This window comes from Gorilla gorilla, chromosome 13 (assembly GCF_029281585.2).
Source record: "Gorilla gorilla gorilla isolate KB3781 chromosome 13, NHGRI_mGorGor1-v2.1_pri, whole genome shotgun sequence".
Classification (NCBI taxonomy): Eukaryota; Metazoa; Chordata; class Mammalia; order Primates; family Hominidae; genus Gorilla; species Gorilla gorilla.
This window is the reverse complement of record NC_073237.2, coordinates 79493965-79513540: the sequence shown is the minus strand read 5'-3', so window position 1 is coordinate 79513540 and position 19576 is coordinate 79493965. Positions and strand designations below refer to the sequence as shown.

Below are 19576 nucleotides of genomic sequence, written 5' to 3'. Positions count from 1 at the left end.
CTCCAGACCCCAGGGGATCTCCAACACAGACTTATTCACCATTTAAGAGCTTCCTTTATACCATGTGTGGTCTGTCATGGTGCTGCCAACCCCAGAGCTCACTGTTTCTGGGTGCTGGTTCACTGAAAGCACACTGGACGCATTGAGGGATTCAGTGGCTCACTGATGTTTTTGTTAACAGCATCTTTATCTCACAGTTTTTGCTGTGTACTGGATACATGGTTGAGGCTGTATGACACTGTGTTCCCAATTTGTTTTGGAATTGTGTGCAAGGGATAAAAGCAGTTCCTAATACATTTCTTATTCAGAGTTTGGTGTACATTTTGTCAAAGGAACAGTGTTATGCTTGGTAGGTAAGAACCCAGACTAGCTCCCTAAACAAGTGCCTCTCACACTTGAATGCACACATGAATGAGCTGGGGAGCTGGTTAAAATGTGCATTCTAATTCAAAAGGTCTGGGGTGGGCATGAGAGTCCATATTTTTAATAAATTCCAGGGGATACTGTGCTGTGGGTCTGTAGAGCACACTTCAAGTAATAAGGTTCTAAACCAGCAGTTCTCAATCCTGACTACATTAACATCACCTGGAGGAGCTTTTAAAAACTATTAATACCAGTGCTATGGGTCCCTGCATCCTACCCCAGACCCAATTAAAGCAGAATCTGGGTCTTCATTAAAACTTGTGCACAAGCGTTCATAGCAGCATTAGTCGTAATAGCCAAAAAGTGGAAACAATCCAATGTCCATCAAATGATGAATGGATAAACAAAACGCGGTATATCCATACAGTGGTATATCATTCAGCCATAAAAAGGAATGGAGAACTGATACTACAACTTGGATGAGCCTTGGAAACAGTATGCTAAGTGAAAGAAACCATTTACAAAGCACCACATATTGCATGAGTCCATTGAAATGAAATATCTAAAATGGCAAATATAGCAAATATATAAACTAGATGAGTGGTTGCTTAGGGCTGGGAGTGGTGAGATGAGGAGGGGAATCAGGGAGTGACTGCCAATACCCATTGCAGTGACAGGTGGTTTCTTTTGGAGGTGATGAAAATGTTTTCGTATTAGATAGTGGTGATTGATTTTCGTAATTTCTTTTTTTAACTTCATGAATTATACTAAAACCCACCAAAGTGTACAATCTAAAAGGGTGAAATTTAAGGTATGTAAATTATATCTCGACAAAGCTGTTATTTTGAGAAATCTGAATCTGGGATGAGGAACCTAGGTGTTGGCAGTGCTAAAAGTTTCCCAGTTGTTGCTAACATGCCGTCGAGGGGTTAAGACATTGCTTTAGTTCAGTGATTCTCCCATCAGGTCCCTGGACCAGCATCATCACTCCCGGGATTTTTTGGAAATGCAGATTCTTGGGCTCTTCCCCAGATCTACTGAATCAGAGACATATGTTTTAAAAAGACTTCCAGGTGATTTGTTGCTCACTAAAATTTGAGAGCCAGTATGACTAGAGCATGATTTTTTAAATACTGAAATCAGACAGACTAGGATTTATAGCCTGGTTCCTGCAGCTTCTATCATGGAACCATGGTAAAGTGATTAAACCTCTCTGTGCCTTATTTTCCTTATGTGAAAATGTGGATCCCTTCCTCCTAGTAGAGAGCTGTGAGGATAAAACGAATTGTATATTAAAGGTGCTTTGGATGGGGCATTGCCCATATTAAAGGCTCAGTAGTAAATGCTGTTATTGTTATGGTTACTCCAGGAACTCTAAATTATGACTTCAATGGGAAATTGTGTTGTTAATTCTAGAGGTGGCCTCTTGGAGCACCACCCAATGTCCCCCCAGTACCTATCCTGATCTTCATCCAAGCCCCTGGAATAGCAGGGTTCAGAGGAGAAATTGCAGGTTGGGGAGAGGGGAGGTGTGCTCCTGCAGAGACGATCTGGATTTCTTTGTGAGGTCAGATGTTTGGGCATAGTCATACTTCTTGTGTTGGGACTTTGATGGGGATTTGGAAGTTGAAGTGGGAGACGGCAGGTGGAAAGGAAGGCAGAAGGCTGTAGGAGAGCGAATTGCTGTTCCACTGAGGCTGTGAATTCATTGCTTTCTGTGGGAAGGATACTCTTCCCTGGGCTTGCTGTTGATGGGAGAGTCTGGTAAACAGAGTGCTCAGAATATTTTGGCTGGAGTTAGAGCTCTTTTATTTGCTTTCAGAGTGTTTAACATGGTTTTCTGGGACCTCCATAATTTAGAGGATTGGCTTTGGTAGCTTCATAGTGAGAAGGCAATGAAGAGGTTTGAGACTGATATTAGGGAGGGAGGAAGGTGGGAAGGAAGGGAGGAAGGGAAACTATTATATAATGAGCAGGTATGATGCTAGGTGCTTTCAAATCATTTACTCTTGTGTAACCCTCCTGAGAGTACTATGAAATATTATGACACCCTCCCCCTTTAATAATATGTAGAGAAACCGAGGCTCAGCAAAGCCACATGGCATGACCAAGGTCACAGAACCAGACGTGAATAGGAATCTGGACCACTGTTCTTTCAGGTGAAATGTCACCTCTTGGGTCATCCTAGGAGAATTTGGGGGCACAGAGTTTCTCAAATGTAAGTGGACTTCTTGGAATCCCCTTAGGGTGCTTGATTAAAGTCAAGCCCCTCTTCAGACCCACTGAATCAGAATCTCTCATGATCAAGCCTGAGAACCTGTGTTTTTTATACCTACTGCAGGTGTCTGATGCCCGGCCAGGTTTGGGAACTGGTACTCCGGATTCATGTACTTTAACCCGGCCACCATTCTCTCTCCTCTCTCCATTCCCTTCCCCTCTACAGCCTTGTTTCCCAATTCCCAGGGCATGGGTGTCATTTGAGCTCTCAGAATAAACTGCCTGTTAACGTTCCATTAAAAATCTCAGCTGAAACATTCTGGGAGTTCACCTGGACATTTGGGAGGGCAGGGGATTCGTGGGAATGCTCTGAGGCAACTGTCTCTGAGCAAATCAGATCACCTGCAGATACTCCTCCAGGGGAACCCGCAGCCAGAAAGACGCACAGTCTTTTCTCTCTGCTCATCCTGAGCAGACAGCTACTGGCCATCTTTGTGAAATGTATCTTTTGACCTGCTTCTTTTGAGTCACTTTGAGGGTTTTTGGGAAGCAGTACTGAGACTGAGACTTCCCTCTAAGAGGCCAGTCTGGGTTCAAGCCGATGATAGTGGCTTCCTCCTGGGGCCTGGAAGGGCCAGAGCTAAGGCCAAACTAGTGAAAAAGAGCCACCTGAGTGGCCAGGAGGTTGACTCACGCCTGCGCCAGCTTCACCGGCTTCACGTGTCGCTTCTGTAGAATGGGCAAAGTGTTGAGTTTGAATTTTAAAAACCCAATTAAGAAACTCAAATCTTTTTTTTTTTTTAAGCCAACCACTTTGTCCCAAGGATCTTTAGGAACTTGGAATTTAAAAAAAACGCACACACAATAAAAAATAGAAGCTTCTTTAAAGCTTTCTCTTCTCCCAGTCTCTGAGGACTTGGGAGCAATCCTGCCAAGAAGATGGGGAGAGGGCAGAGGTGATTGTCCTTTTCTCAGGCTTCAGTAGATAAAGTGTCAGGCCACAGCTCTGTAGGGCTAGTGGGGAGTTTTAGGGGGTGCAGATGGACCCAGAGCAGGCATGTCCTCATAGGAGGTGGAGGGCACAGCTGGGACCATCTCAATGCAGCTTGCTGGGGGTTTCTAGCCTCGTGAGTGGATGTGGTCTGGAAGGAAGCTCCAGCCAGCACACTGCAGGGCCCCCCCAGGGCCATGGCTTTCACGTGCCTCTGTGTGTCCTCAGGGGTCCTGTACCATTTTATCTGGGCCCTGCCCTGACAGGATCCCCCTGCCAAGGCCTGTGCCCTCCCTTGCCCATCTTACTCTCCCTGCTTAATATTTGTGTCCAGTGCCCTTCTGTGTCATCTTTGGCTGTTTACACAGGTGGTGGGAAGGGGCTTCTTTGCAAAAGATTGTTCCTATGGCTTTCCATTGTTCTCTCGATAAAGACCAAGATCCTTAACAAGGGCCACTTAAGGTCTGGTCCTGGGAAATTGGATTCTGGCTCTCTGTCCAAGTTTGCCTTATTCTCCTTCGTACATCTGTACATTCACTTATCTTTATTAGGAAAAGAAAAAAAAATATGTGTGTGTGTAGTAATAATAACATGGGAAAATGCACATTGAGTCTTTTAAAAATGTATTTTATATATTTTTTAAAAATTTCAATACCTTTTGGGGTACAAATGGTTTTCAATTACATGGATGAATTATATTGTGGTGAATTCTGAGATTTTGGAGCACCTGTCAATTAGCGTATATTGCACCTAATGTGTAGTTTTTATCCCTGGCCCCTACTACCCTCCCCTTCTGAGTCTATAAAGTCCATTTATCACTCTGTATGCCTTTGCATACGCATAGTTTAGCTCCCACTTAGAAGTGAGAACATAGAATTTTTGGTTTTCCATTCCTGAGTTGCTTAACTTAGAATAATTGAGTCTTTTTAGTTCTTTAGATGTTTAGGCTGATGGCTTTGTGCCTGCTGGCCCTCTGCTGGGTATATCCACCACCACTTCCACCGTGCCCTGGTTAACACCTTCCAGCCCCTGGATCTCAACTCAGATGTCCCTTCCTCAGGGCATCTTCTCTGGCCCCCAGGCTAGATCAGCCATGTGTCTTTCTTGTGCTTACCTTGGTGTGTAGAGCAGGGATGGCACTCAGTTAATGATTGCTGAGTGAATAAAGGAAGCTTCAAGAGGCTCAAGGGTGGGGATCACTGTGCCGAAACTTCCCTGGCTCCGTGCATGTCTTTGCTCAGGATGCTACAGATCATATTGATTTTGTCTGTGTGTGTTTAAGATTTTGTGACTATCAATATTTTAAACGATGCTGAACTCTCTGAGACCTGTTCTTTCTAACTTGTTGGATTTAATTGTACAAGGCTTAACATGACTGCTGTAGAGCCATCCTCAGCTGTCACAGTAATTTAGTGCCCTGTGTGCGGCCTCCCGGCAGCCCAGGCTCTAGGCTGCTTTTCAAAGTGGTGTTGTTTTGCTCTTATTTACGAGTAGGGCTCAGAGGTGCTGAATCAGTTCTTGTCTGGGCAGCTTCTGCCTCGTGTATCTTAGTCATCTACCACTGTGGGTTCTTTTAAAGGGCACTGGGTCATGGTGACACAGAAGCCAGTGACCATTCCTGTGGTGATGCGGGACCCTTGTTCCCTCACTTGGGCAATGCACAGTGAGTTCTTCGTGGCATAGTCAGTGACCTCTGTTGCCAGGAAGCTGTTTTCTGCCTCACTGTGGATACAGGAATAGGCAGCAAAGTGCCCTAACAACCACGAACTTCCTGATGCCATGTCACAAAACTCCCTCTTCTCCATATCTTCAGATAGAAATTAGGGGAGAATTCCTTCTGATCATCACTGCCCCGTCCTTTTTGCAGGTTGTGACCCAGTAATGAATTATGAAACCCAGTATGTGGGTCATGAATTTAAAAAGAATGAAAGGAAATAGCATAGAAAATATTAGAATGCAGTACACATAGTGAAAGTAACTATTCTTTTGTGAAGCTTTTCTTATATTTTGTGTGCACAATGCAGGCTGAGTCACAAGGTAAATTACATTTCTTTCTTGCAGTAAAAATACCCCATCACCACACCTCTATAGCATGTTGTAAGTGGACTTTCCAATGTCCTAACCACCTGTGCTTTGCTTTTTCTTAAAGGTATGCAAAATCCAGTCAGATCAAGACTGTATCAAGCAGCAAGATATTTTTTAAAGGAAGTAGATTTCGATATAGGTGGGTACCAATGGTTCCATTTCAGTGAGGGGGTGGGGATGGGCAGCCACTTAAATTTCAAAATTCTGCTTGCAAATAAGTGGCCTTTGGCTTGTGCCTCTGTTTGAGTCTTCCATTTCTACTCCATTGCTGTCTTATGCTCACAGGACATCCTCAAACTCTACCGTAATTTTCCCCCTCATGATTTCTATAGCTGGGTCAGACACCTATGAAGTTAACAAAAGGACACTTGTGCATATCCCTCCCATTCTTCTCTGAGTATGTGTGCATACACATGTGTTTCTGTCTTTTGCAGTGGGAAAGTTGCCAAAGAGGTGGTGGAGGCCAGTTCCAAGATCCAGAGGGAGCCTCCTGAGGTGCACAGGTGAGTGGATGATCACTGTGGGTTCCAGGTGGCTTTAAAAGCTGGCTTTTCCAAATCCCCTATAACATCCCTTTGTGTAGTGACATACAGCATTAAAGAAGGACATTCTCACTTCCTTAGACATCTCACTCAGACAGATTTGGCTGGGCCATGGCATGAGCACAGCTGGGCTCCACTTTGAGTTATGTGCTCTCAGGAGAGTCATTGGTTAGGTCTGGAGCGTCACCTTAACAAGCAGGATGCTGTGCCATTGCCTGGGCAAACTCTGTCATCTCATCCTTTTAATCACCTGGCCAAACTCTGTCATCTCATCCTCTTACAAGTTCTCTGTTCCTGCCTGTATTCATCATATTTGGCCCGTTCCCATTGGCCTGACTCCGGGCTGACCTTTCATGGGGCCATTACTCTCTAGGGCCACGCAGAGGAATGAAGGACTTAGTCATTGTTGGCTCAAGAGTACACACCTCCATTAAGGTGACGATATGCAGTCATTCTTAAGAATTAAATATTCTCTTGCCATGTTGGACTTCACACTACCACAATTTACCCAAATCATTGCCCATCCTAAACCTCAAATATGCTGCATATCTGAAGCTCAGCATTCTCAACCTGTTGCTTCCCACTTTTTAAGGAAGATCACCATGAGCTAAATTATTTAGGAAGTCCCCCATACACTGGTTTGCACCTGCCCTTTCTTTCCCATCTTTGAAACCCAGAGGTATTTCCTTTATGCTTGGATTTTCCAGTTTCCTCCATTTCCAGGGTGACTAAATGAGCTGGGTGCCTCTCCACCCTGTCCCTTGGGGTTGTTGGGCAGGAGGAGGCTGTGGTCCCACAGAAGTGTGGCTAAGCCAGCCTGGAGAAGCATCCAGATGGCACTTCTCTCCCACACCGGGGAGCAGAAGTGCAGTTGGCATGATATCCCATGTAGATGTGTACAGAAGAAAATTTGTTCCTGCTTTGGGGTGACTTGGTGAGGAGCTGTAATGTGAAAGTCTGCAAAACCAGGCTATCACACTGTAAGAAGCAGAAGACTACAGGATGAGAGAAGCTGGAGAACCTTGGCTCCAGGCATGTTGGTGCAGATCCTGAAAGTGCAGCCTGCCCACCAATGAGAAAAGTCTTTATGGTTCCCTGCTCTTCCCCAAATTGTACTTATTCAATGCAGCAGAAATGAAGAGGAAATGATAAAACATATCATTTATCCGTTTCAGAATCTTTGAACTGGAAATGACCTCAGGGATTGCCTAGTTTGATGCTTCTGTTTTGTAGACAAAGAAACTTGAGTTTCACACAAGTTAAGTCATTTATCCAAGGTCCTGACTTTTTTTGATGGCAGACCTAAGCCTAGAACTCCAGTGTCCTGCTTCTGTGTTCTCAGCTCTTTTCTCTGTAGCACCCTGAGAGCACCTGGCATTTTCTTAGAAGCTGGTAGTGGAGGTGGAACTACCCCAAGTGGCTCAGCATGCATTTTATTCTTCCAGGTTGAAGCTCAAATATTTGATCTTAAATACTTGATGCTGAGGGAGTTCTCCTGGTAGCACAAACACAAAGCAGGACACTTTTTTTGCAATATACTTTCAGAGATACATATTCCAAAAAATAAGGCTTTTTGAGTCTCAAAGTTACCATCTTTGGATGGTTAATGAGGTCAATAAAGAATTTTTTTAAATGCTTCTCTTGTAAATTTTGGTTTGAATAACTTATGGAAACCAAGGCTTTCTAGCTCAGGGTTTCTCAAATTGTAACTTGCACAGGGATCACCTTGGGATTCTGTTAAAATCAGATTCTGATTCAAGAAGCCTGGAGTGATGCTTGAGAGTCTGTGTTTCTAACATTTTCTCAGATGATGGTCACGCGGCTGGTCCATGGGCCACACTTTTGAGTAGCCAGGCTCTTGGTAACAGGTGGTGGAAGGGTGAAGGGAGCAGGCTTGCTGGAGTGAAGCACTTTTCTTGGAGTAGACTGAACGCCACAGTGCAAGGAAAGTGGATACATGCTGAGGCATCCACCAAATCATAGTTTCCCTTTTCTGGAATCTTCTAAAATCTCCCAAGATATTACTGCAAACAAGGACCTGGGGGCCCTTGAGACCTGCTTTGAATGCTCTTTCTGTTCCACCTCCCCCTGGGTATATGAAAGACTGTTGAGTTCACATCCTTAGGATGCCTCCTTGGTTCTTTGCAGCATCTCTCAAATCTCTGACAACACCAGAAAGAATTTGATTAATGTAATGCTACAAAGCAACCTCTTGGAGGAAAGGACCGTGTCTATCTTGATCATCTCCATGTCCCCCAGCACCTAACACAGTGCTTGGCACATAGTAGAGGTCAATATATAGCTGTTGAATGAATGCATGAGCTAGGAGTATGGGATGACAGCAGCACCTGTCATTTTCTTTGATGTGAGATCTGTCCAAGATGCTGCCCTGGGGACCTCAATCTCCTCAGAGACAGCATTGTGGTCAAAGTCATAGTGATGTGTGAAACCTTCATTCAGGCAACTCCTCCTTCCATCCCAGTAGCTGGTTGTGTGGTAGAAAATTGTTCCTCTTGGACAATTGTTTGGTTTTCAAAGTATTTCAGCTTCTTTGAAGCTGCTGTCAAAAGTGAGAATGTAGTAATAAGCTCTCCTCTTGTGGTGGGCGTTCAGAGGTGATAGTCTGCAATGGTGGTGATAAGACTTTAATTAGTGAATTTTCTTCACATTCTGAGATTCTACTCTTCAAATAATGCCAAGTTCACAGACTCCTACATCTGCTGAGGTGTGTGTGTTTATGTAGAGAAACAGAAGCAGACTGAGAACACTTTCTTGGAATTTTTCTTCTTCAAAAACAGGAGCAGAAGCTAACTCTGATGTTTTCTTGCTGATCATCATTGATGACAAGATACCCAAGCCAAACTCTCCTGAACTGGCCACTGGGTGACAATCATCTGCCTGTTCCAGAGGCCCAGTGAGGCAGAGGGCTGTAGCTTGGTGAGCCGAGGGCTGGTTGTGTGAGCCACCTGGGCATAGCAGCCACCACAGCAGACACTCTGAGGCAGCATTTGTACCTAACACAAGCACCTGTGTAGGGGTCACGAGTGGGTTCTAATCTTAGCTGTGTTGTTTGCCAACTGTATGGCCTTGGGTAAATCACTTCTCAGATCATCAGCTTACTCATCTATAAAATGAGATTTACAACATCACTTTGCCCAACTTCTAGGCTTTGTTATGAGTATTAAAATAAAGCGCTTTAAAAATTCTAAAGTGCCATACAAATATGAGGTGTTGATAATATTACTACCATCTCTTATCCAAAAATGAAAAACTGGAATATGACAGATACATTCACATTAAAATCCCTCCAGGTGGAGTTTTTAGAGGCTGGCACTACTTCTTTTAATTTCAAGGAGGGATATAGGAACTCCAGGAGTCACTATTTTATGCTACCATTTTTGAGTCCTGAGTCTGCCTATATAAGCATCTTTTAGTTGAGTTACATAATGTCAGTTTCCTCACCTGTAAATATGGTATTTTTCTTGCCCATCTTACATGCACAATGAGAAAAATAAATGGGATAAATATATTCAAACCACATTTGCCCCAGTATTAGAATATAATTGTAGTTCCCAAAGGTAACCTTTCTATTTCAATAGAGTTCTTAATGACAACTTCATTTGGAGACCATTCTATGCTGGGAGTACATGCATGAGTGGGCTGCAAAGCGGGCCAGATGTTTTTGCAGAGTCATCTGATAGATGGATTCTGAGAGTGGAGAAACATGGCACGTATCCTAGCCTGGCCTGGGGGGACCTCAGGCATAAACACAGTTACCTCAGGAGTTCAGGTGGAAAGGCAGAGTGGAAGCTGACTGGGACATCTGCACATACTTAAGAAAGTGCCTGACACAGTGGGACCTCATGTAGCCAGAAACAGGAGGACAGTAGGGGTAGCAAGCAGAGTCTCTCCTTTGGGACATTGCAGGCCAAATCATGCAGAAAGGCAGTGTGCAGCATAGCAAAAGCCTTGGACCAGGAATCAGATTATCTGGCTTTGAGCTTTGAGTCCTAAGTTTGCCCATATAAGCGTCTTTAGTCACATTACATAAGCTCCCTGAGTCTCAGTTTTCTCATCTGCAAATATGACATTTACCTTGCCTGTCTTATAGGCAAGACACACTAAGAGAAAAAGATGAGGTAAATTTTATACAAACAACTTTGCAAATGAAAAGAAGATGGCCATTCAAATTTGCATATTATATTTGTCATTAGTTCAATTGGGCTGGTGGGCTCTTCCTTTAAATGAAGCCAGGATCAGTTGGCACCTTTAAAAAGTTTAAAGAGAGAATTAGGTAAGAAGGTGTAATCTTTAGTTTAAAGGAATTGGTAGATTTATTAGTCCAGTTGGGTTGCTATAACAAAATACCATAGACCGGGGTGGCTTATAGACAACAGAAATTTATTTCTCACAGTTTTAGAAGCTGGGAAGTCCAAGATCAAGACACCAGCAGATTCAGCATCTGGCAAACACCTGCTTCCTCATAGATGGTGCCTTCTTGCTGTGTCCTCACATGGCAGAAGGGGGAAACAAGCTCTCTCAGACCTCTTTTATAAGGATACTAATTCTATTCATGTGATCATGACCTAGTCACCTCCTGAAGACCCCACCTCTTAATACCATTACATTGGAGTTTAGGTTTCAACAAATGAATTTTAAGGAAACACAGACATTCAGGCCATCACAATAGCGAAAGGTGGGAGACTTGGCCTGTTGTTTTTTAATGTTGATGACTCTTTCCCCCAGGCTGTCAAAGTACCTCACATTGGGCTGGGAGCCCTGGATTCTTTGTGCTTCAGGGAAATCCCTAGTTGTATCCACCTTTGGGTTTATCTGAGTCTTATACTTATCCGGGAAGAGATGTTCTTCTCTGAGTCATATTATTGGAGAGTCTCAGGGTTGTAATCCACTGCAGGAGTCACCTGGTCTAATACAAGGCACGTCCTATATGCCCCTGTCCCTGGCCATGGGCCTCTGCTACAACAGAGCAACAGGAGCCTGTGAATGTAGGGGCCGAGCTGGCACCCTCCTGGCCATCTAATGCCAAGGCAGGCTCATACCTGGGATATCAGCCTGGCGAACCCAGCCTGTCTTAGAGCTATGCAATTGTCTGGACATTGCAATGTTGTGGGTTGGGGGCAGCAGGATGCTTGGTATCTCCAGCTAAAGAATGTTGGAAGGAGGTCTGATGGGGAGCAAAATAAGCTCATAAAGGCTCACTGAGGGCCCATCATTATAGCATAAGCAGGGATTCCTGGGGATAGGAACAGCAGCCAGTCCAGCTGGCATGGACGGTCAGAGGTGGAGTAGAGCAATTCAGAACTGCACGTGCAAGAATGGATGGATGGGCTTTTCAGAGGTCAGAAAGCTACACAGACCACACAGGAATGACAGTATGTTGTACTTTGCAGAGCTAGAATCATAGTCATGAGTGGCCATGGCCAGAAGAAATCCCAGGAGAGCTCAAAAACTGAGAACCCTTCACAATAAAAGAAGAAACTGCTCATGGTGAATTTTTATCCCTCCCTTCCTCCCTCCCTCCCCTCCTTCCTTTTGTAAAGATTTCTCTATCTACGGTTCTTTCCCTGTAGAAAGCACTGTGCTCACCAGAACAGCTGCAGGCCTCACCTCCCTTGGGAGATCACTCCTGGCTCTCTCCTCACTCACACAGGATTAGGGGCCCCTCCTTGGTGCTCCCATGGGACCCTGGCCATCAGTCACCTTCATGAGAGGCACGGTGTTCCAGCTGTGGCTACAGCACATAAAGGAGTCATGTGGCTGGGCGTGGTGGCTCACGCCTGTAATCCCAGCATTTTGGGAGGCTAAGGTGGGTGATCACCTGAGGTCAGGAGTTTGAGACCAGCCTGCCCAACATAGTGAAACAGTCTCTACTAAAAATACAAAAATTAGCTGGGCATGGTGGCAGATGCCTGTAATCCCAGCTACTCGGGAGGCTGAGGCAGGAGAATCACTTGAACCCAGGAGGTGGAGGTTGTGGTGAGCCGAGATCGCACCATTGCACTCCAGCCTAGGCGACAGAGTGAGACTCCGTCTCAAAAAAAAAAAATAAAAAATACAAAGTTGGGGGTAGTTATGAAATAAAGTAGTGATCAAGACCAGGACTTAAAATGAACTAGAATTTTAAAATAGTGGATTATACATAGATATGTAACTATTGTTCCATAAGACATTAATTTCAGTTGTGCTTCTTCCTGTGTGTGTTTGGGTACAGGGAGATTATATAAAATGTGTTTCTTGGGGCTGGGCGTAGTGGCTCAAGCCTGTAATCCCAGCATTTTGGGAGGCCGAGATGGGCAGATCACGAGGTCAGAAGATGAAGACCATCATCCTGGTTAACACAGTGAACCCCGTCTCTACTAAAAATACAAAAATTTAGCTGGGTGTGGTGGCACACACCTGTAGTCCCAGCTACTCGCGAGGCTGAGGCAGGAGAATCGCTTGAACCCAGGAGGCAGAGGTTGCAGTGAGCCGAGATTGCACCACTGCACTCCAGCCTAGGTGACAGAGCGAGACTCTGTCTCAAAAAAAAAAAAAAAGTATTTATTAATGTAGGTCTCAGACCAGAAAGCTTAAAAATTATGGTTCTAGACAGTGAGTTACTTAAGGTGAGGACTACAGTTCTCTGGAGCAAAGCATAATGTCCAATTTGTATATATCAGCTGCAGAGTAAATGGCTGTAAAATGAAATAATGAAGAAAAGGACTCCATGGCTAAGCAAGTCCTCATAAATTTCCTTTCTAGCCCATGCCAGCCATGGGAGCTTTTAATTCAAGATGGTAGCAGGCATCTTGCTGTTCCCCACTCCTGTTGCCCAACAGAAACACTCAGGCTAGAAGGTAGTCCTGCAGCCAGTCTAGGGAACACTCTGACCAGGCTGAAATGGCAACATATGTCAAGCCAGGATTGCATTCGGTGCACTTTAGTTTCAAACCTGAACACATTTTCACAAGATGCCAAGTGAGATGCACGAGTATGGCTGGCTCAGTCTCTGCCCTTAAGGTGCTTATCTAGGTGGGGATGATCAGTACACCAATAACTAGACAGAGACAGAGGTGAAAATGCAGTGAGTTATGAAAGAAGAGAAAGTAGTCAAAGAGAGGGAGAGGAAGGGAGAGAGAGAGAGAGAGACTGTGTGCATTGGGAGGAGCAATCTGGGAAGGCTTCCAGGGGAAGGAAACATTTGACTCCTTTTTAAAGTATGCACTGGTTTTGGTTTTGACAGGAAGCATGGGGAGTGAGGAAGGGTGCCCAAACATCCACCTGCAGGCAGACTAGGGCAAGCAGCTAGTATCTCTGCAGCAGGTAGGGCAAGCGGGCTCCCCAGCTGCCAACCAATAGGCTTAACGAGATACCTGCACAGTTTCCTTGCCATCTGTTGCTGGTCTCAGCCAGACACACCTGCATGCTCCTTTCCAGAGGAGAAAACAGAGCCATGGCCAGTTAGTGAGTAGGGTGTAACTTTGAGAATATTAAACACTGATATTAAACATTGGACATCCAGCAACACAAAGATAGCTTATAGCTGTAGAACATCTGCATCATCTGTCTGGCAGGGGTTTTTGTTTTTGTTTGTTGGTGGTTGTTAAATTTCTCTGAGCCATGCCCTTCATTCACCTTTCTGCATATCTAGTTCAGTGCTAGCTACCTCCCATGTCTTTTTGTTTCTTCTTTTTTTTAAAAAACGCCCAGGCTGTCACCTAGCATGCTCAGGGCTGGTGACGTATTGGGAACTGTATTTTCTTTCGTTGGGTTGCAGTAGAACATAGGGACATTTGGTCAGGACCTTAAGAGCAGAAAGGGCCATTTATCTTGAATGTTATGTCATCTTTACTACTGGCTCAATTCACTCTGTGTCTGGAGGTAGTTCCCTCTAGACACAAAATGGTAGCTTGGGCAGCCCGCTGAGATGGAGGGGCCAGCATTTGTGATGGAAACCAACTCTGTCTGGCTTGTGTCTGTTTTCAGAGCCAACATTACTCAGAGCCGCAGTTCCCACTCCTTGAACAAACAGCTCATCATTAACATGGAACCCCTGCAGCCCCTGCTTCCTTCCCCCAGCGAGCAAGAAGAACTTCCTCTGGGTGAGGGTAAGTCTGTCTCTTCATCCCAAATGCTGGTGCTGCAGTCTCCCTCTGGGAAAAACAAGGGAGGCACCAATTCTGCATATGATGGGTAATTGATTAGTGTATGGGGTGGAGTGAGCCATAAACTATGTTTTTAGTAAATAAGCTTTTTGCAGCTGGAAGGCTGTATTATACTGGGAGCTCTATTAGTTTCTCTTGGAGAGACTTCACTGGTATAAAGTATTTCTAAAATTATATATGAAAAGACTAATGGTGTTAGACCTACACCAGTCCAGTACACTAACCATTAGCCATGTGTGGCTGTATTAAACTAAGTTTAAATTCATTGTAATTAAAAATCCATTTCCTCAGTCACACTAGCCAGATTCCCAGTGCTCAATAGCCACATGTGGCTGGTGGCTGCCATATTGGACACTGAGACTGAGATAATTTCCTCTATCACTGAAAGTTCTATTGGATGGTGATGTCTGCCACTGTAATCACAATTAAATTGGTGGCAATAAAGAGTTCTCCACAAGTATCTCTACACTCGTCATCCCATTTATTCCCCCCAGGCTTCTTGTTCTTGATCCTTCATTTACATTGTCCAACAGTTTTGATACAAGCTAAAAAAAAGTGAAGTGTCCAGTGCAACCCCCACATTTGTTATATTTTTAAAGATAATAATAATATGTGTGTTTCTAGGCATCTTTGTTTTTAAGGACTCTCCTTATTTCAGGGAAGAATCTCACCACAATGCTTGCCGCAAACACCAGCAGACATCTCACATTTTATTAATTTCAAAGATTTGTTTAAATTAAGTTGATGAAATTAATTAAATTGAAAACAAATGCACACAAAATAAACTTATTGGAACCTTTGAATACAAACATGCTTTTTCTTAACTTTGTGATTCTGGTTTCATCGTTGAAAATCTGATACTGGGCAGTTTCAAGAGGGCAGATCACTCTGTCCCCAAAAGATCACCTTCACCTCCAGCTTCAAGTCAAGAATTTATTTCACAGGAGAAAACTTTTTAGTCTATAATAAGGATATGGCTTGGAATGCAGATACCCTTGAGATAGGTAGCAGCAACCAATTTGCAGTGACATCTAAAAAATTCTAGTAAATCTTTTCCTGAAAGGCAGCTTTGATGGTTAGAAGGAGAACTAGGCAACTGGATGCCCAAAATTCCATGGGTGGAGGAAAAGTGTGCAAAGTATGAAAGATGGGATCTTAGAAGACACTACTTGTCTTCAACTGGGCTACAAGAGATGATGATAATGAGAACACTCTTGTTATAAATGGCTTTTGTTATCTGTCTTAACAATGAACTCTGTAAGTTCCATGCCAAATGAATTTCCTTAGCCTAAGGGCCTCTGGGTCCATGTTGCTTGTCTGTGTTTTTCAGGAGATTATCTGTTTTTGTGTGTTTTGCAAATGAAAGAAAAGCAATTTTAATTTCTGGTCACTAAGGGTTTTCTGAGTTTCTTCCTATATGCTTGGAATATTGCTTTGAGTGAAAATCATTTTTTCTGAAGGTCATGATTATCCCAAGTTTAAATGAAGGAGGGTGTGGCTAATAGAGAAGAAAAGAGAAGGGACATCTCACAACTGGAATTGTGACTGTACCTTGTCTGCAAAGATGGAAGCTTAGATGGGAATGCAATTTGGAGGCCCAGATGGGTTGAATGATTATTATGGGGAATACGGAAGCCTAGGCCTACTGCCTTATGATCCCCCAAGATGTGAAAGGGAACCTGGTCAAACTTTCTTCCATACTCTTCATCCCATTCAGTTAGGGACATCTGTTTTGCTCCATTTTCTATAATGAGGTTCCACTGCTAAATACTAGGTGTGTTTTTGACATAGCAACTGTATGGACAATAGACAAACCATTGTAATTAACTGCAAAAGAATTTAAAGAATTTCATGACAGGATAGGAATGCATAAGCTACCTTTTCAATTTTCCCAGTTGTTTTAAAGAACCATCTTCAATTATTTTACCAGCTGTAAAGCCAAACTGATAGATCTCTCTCTTCAGAAGTCCACAATAGCTCTATTGATATCTAATAAAATTATTTTCTCCAGGAGATTTGTCCCCTGATAGAACATCTTTGTGGGTTTTAAAGTTCAGACAAGTCATGACAACTTTCAGGATATAGACTCAATTAAAAAGCAAGAGAAGTAGAAACAACAATATTGTTAATTTTTCAATAAATACAGTGATTCTCTCAATTTAGAGTAAGAGCAAAATTATCTTAGGTACCATAAAATTCAAAGTATGATATCCACTGGAGACATAGCTCTGTGTTCTGGATACCATTGTATCTCTGTTACTAGTCAAATTCTGCTCCATGGCTCTTGTCTTTGAATGTCAAGCAATGGGATTCAGGCATTTCATTAGACAGATACGTATTATATAGATTTACACTTCTCAGATTTATAAAGAGAAGAGAGACAGATTAGAGCTCTAAACAAAGAAGATGTTTTCATCTTTGTGAATGGGCCTTGTTTCTGGGCTTTTGAGTGCATGCACTATGAAGAATTTTGTTTCATCTCTATATTTTATTATTTCATTTCTTTTTATTTCTGTGCTAGAGCCAAACTTAAAGAGGCTGGGAATTCATTCATTCCTTAATGCAACAATTGTGACAAATACAAGTTGTACACCCTGTAGACCGCACTTACCATGTCCAAGTTCCTGTGGACTATAAAGATGAAGACATGAAGATGCTCTCTCTTCTGGAGGCTCACAGCCCACTGGGGAGATGGCAGTGGGATCACAGAGGCGATGACAAAGTTCTGCCTCTGCTGATTGAATTGTGTGCCCACTTTTCTCTGTGCCCCACTGGATATCAGTGCCTTGAGCTGCCTTGAGGGCATTTGTTCCTTTTTAGTCCCATTAGAGTGTCTGACATAAAATCAGTGGACTAAGGAATAAATGGGAGAGATGGACAGGAAGAGTTGGTAATGGAGTGGTCTGTTTCACCTGCATGAGGTGTGAGTGTGGTTTCAGGGAAGAGGGTTCTGGGGGATGGTGAAGGTGAGGTAGAAAGGTAGGAGAGGGCCAGATTATGGGCCTCATGTGATTTGTAGGAGAATTTAGACTTTAACCTGAGAGCAGCTAGGAGGCATTGAGGGATTTCAGGTATGGGAATGATATCAATGGCATGGGAGTTGTATTTTCTATCACTCTGGTGATGTGTAGAGAATGGATTAGAGGCAGATATGGCTGGAGCAGAGTTTTTCAACCTCAGAGCCACTGACCTCTTGAGCTAGACAGTTCTTTTTGTGGGATTCCTGTGCATTGTAGGATGTTTAGTAGCTTCCATGGCTTCTACCCAGTAGATGCCAGAAGGACCCCACTGGTCTTGACAACCAAAAATGTCTCCAGATACTGCCGAATTTCCCCTGGGGAGCAAAATAGTTCTCTGGTTAGAAACCACCGGGTTGGAGGCACAGACTACACAGGAACCACTGGAGGAGCCCAGGGAATAGATATGCAAGGGCTGAAGCAGGCAGAGAGAATGCAACTAGAGAGGAGGCAGTGCATATAAGGCATAGTAGGAGGCAGAGTTGTGGAGACAGGGTCACTGGTTACATGGTAGGGACACAGCCTGTGGACTCCTACTGTCCGGGTCCTGCTCTTATTTCGGAGACATTGAGTTGAAAACACTTCAACCTCTTTATGTTAAAGATGAGACTATAGAGACCCAGGAATGTTTCAGTGGTGTGTCAGCATCACACAGGGAGTCCATGGCCAGCATGATTTTGTTGAGTTTTTGGAGCCATTGAGAGAGTTACATAATACTGTTGCTTCTCAGAGCTTCAAACACAGAGTGGTGGAGACTCAGCATCACCACTTACCTTTGTTATCACTGTTCCCCATCTGGATATACTGGTTCAGATTCTTGTCTGGGGGTTTCAAATCACATATTTTGGAACTAGATTTGTAAACGGGTCAAGATCAGCAGCTTGAGCCCTGTTAGAAGTGTTGTCTAATGGCTGGGCGCAGTGGCTCACACCTGTAACCCCAGCACTTTCAGAGGCTGAGGCGGGTGGATCACCTGAGGTCAGGAGTTCGAGACTAGCCTGACCAACATGGTGAAACCCCGTCTCTACTAAAAATACAAAATTAGCTGGGTGTGGTGGCACATGCCTGTAATCCCAGCTACTTGGGAGGCTGAAGCAGGAAAATTGCTTGAACCTGGGAGGTGGAGGTTGCAGTGAGCTGAGGTCATGCCATTGCACTCCAGCCTGGGCAACAAGAGCGAAACTCTGTCTCAAAAAAAAAAAGTGTTCTCTAATTAAAAATTTTTTAAAAATCAGATTGGGAGAAGAAAGTCTTAACTTATGGAATCTCTATTTCTGTGAGGTCATGGGAATGTCCTGTCACCTTGTCTTAAATGGTGTGATTAGTGGGGACATCTCTGCCACTGCCATGGCCCTCTGGGGTCATGACCACCCATTTATCAGACAAGCTTTTTCCATTCTTTTCAAGTTTCTCAAAGACAGCTGGGCAGAGTATTATTGCCCAGATTAATGCAGTGGTGTTCTGGGAAAACGTGTGGCCCCATTCAGCCATATGACAGCTGGAGGATTAGGTCTCAAGTTGGCTGTGTCAGGGTGGAGAAAAAACAAAATCAGTTCCTAGGCACCACTGGGCAACGGGAATGTTTTCAAAGCCCACCCAAAAGTTGCTTGGTTACAGGATCTGAGAGAACTAGCGCTGTGGAAAACTTCAGATGAGAATGGCAAACCATTTGAAGAGTGCCACTTAGAGCTTATGAGAATTTCTGGAGAAGAAAAAAATTACAGTGGGAATTGTTCTAGGTGAAAATGACATTTTAAGGAGTCATTAATCTGAATAAATTCACAAGCAAAATGGAGCAGGTTCCTCATAGTGGAGATAGCACCGTGCTTCTGCGTTTTATCGGTAGAGTATATGTTCTCATTATGGAAGAATGCTGGATTGTAGTAGAGAAGGGGAGTGAAATTAATCATGTGAGACTTGGTAACTGGCAATTACAGACACACAATGAAGATCACTGGTGTCTGCCATAGCAGTGGTGCAGGCTGGCATAAACATGGTAGAAAAGCCATGCTTGGTAGGTACAACTATAATAAATAAGAGTTGAAAATATTTGTTTTCCCCTTACTGGTAAAATGAAGGCACAATGGAGACACCAGAATTTTTATAAAGAGGGTCTTGGGGGTGGCAATGGGTGTTAGATTAAAGGGTCATGTGAAGCTGCTTTTGCATATGACCGAGAAAGTATCTTTATTGAAG

General features: G+C 43.7%; 1 protein-coding gene across 4 annotated transcripts in view; it reads left to right on the top strand.

Annotated features, from left to right (window-relative positions):
* The window catches only part of FRMD3 (FERM domain containing 3), a 294544-nt gene that overhangs the window by 232764 nt on the left and 42204 nt on the right, over positions 1-19576 (top strand). For all 4 annotated transcript variants that reach the window (XM_004048176.5, XM_055350847.2, XM_019034221.4 and 1 more), the window contains 3 exons: positions 5721-5795; positions 6091-6159; positions 14185-14306. In XM_004048176.5, the coding sequence (XP_004048224.1) occupies positions 5721-5795; positions 6091-6159; positions 14185-14306 (266 nt within the window). The remainder of the gene's footprint in view (positions 1-5720; positions 5796-6090; positions 6160-14184; positions 14307-19576) is intronic.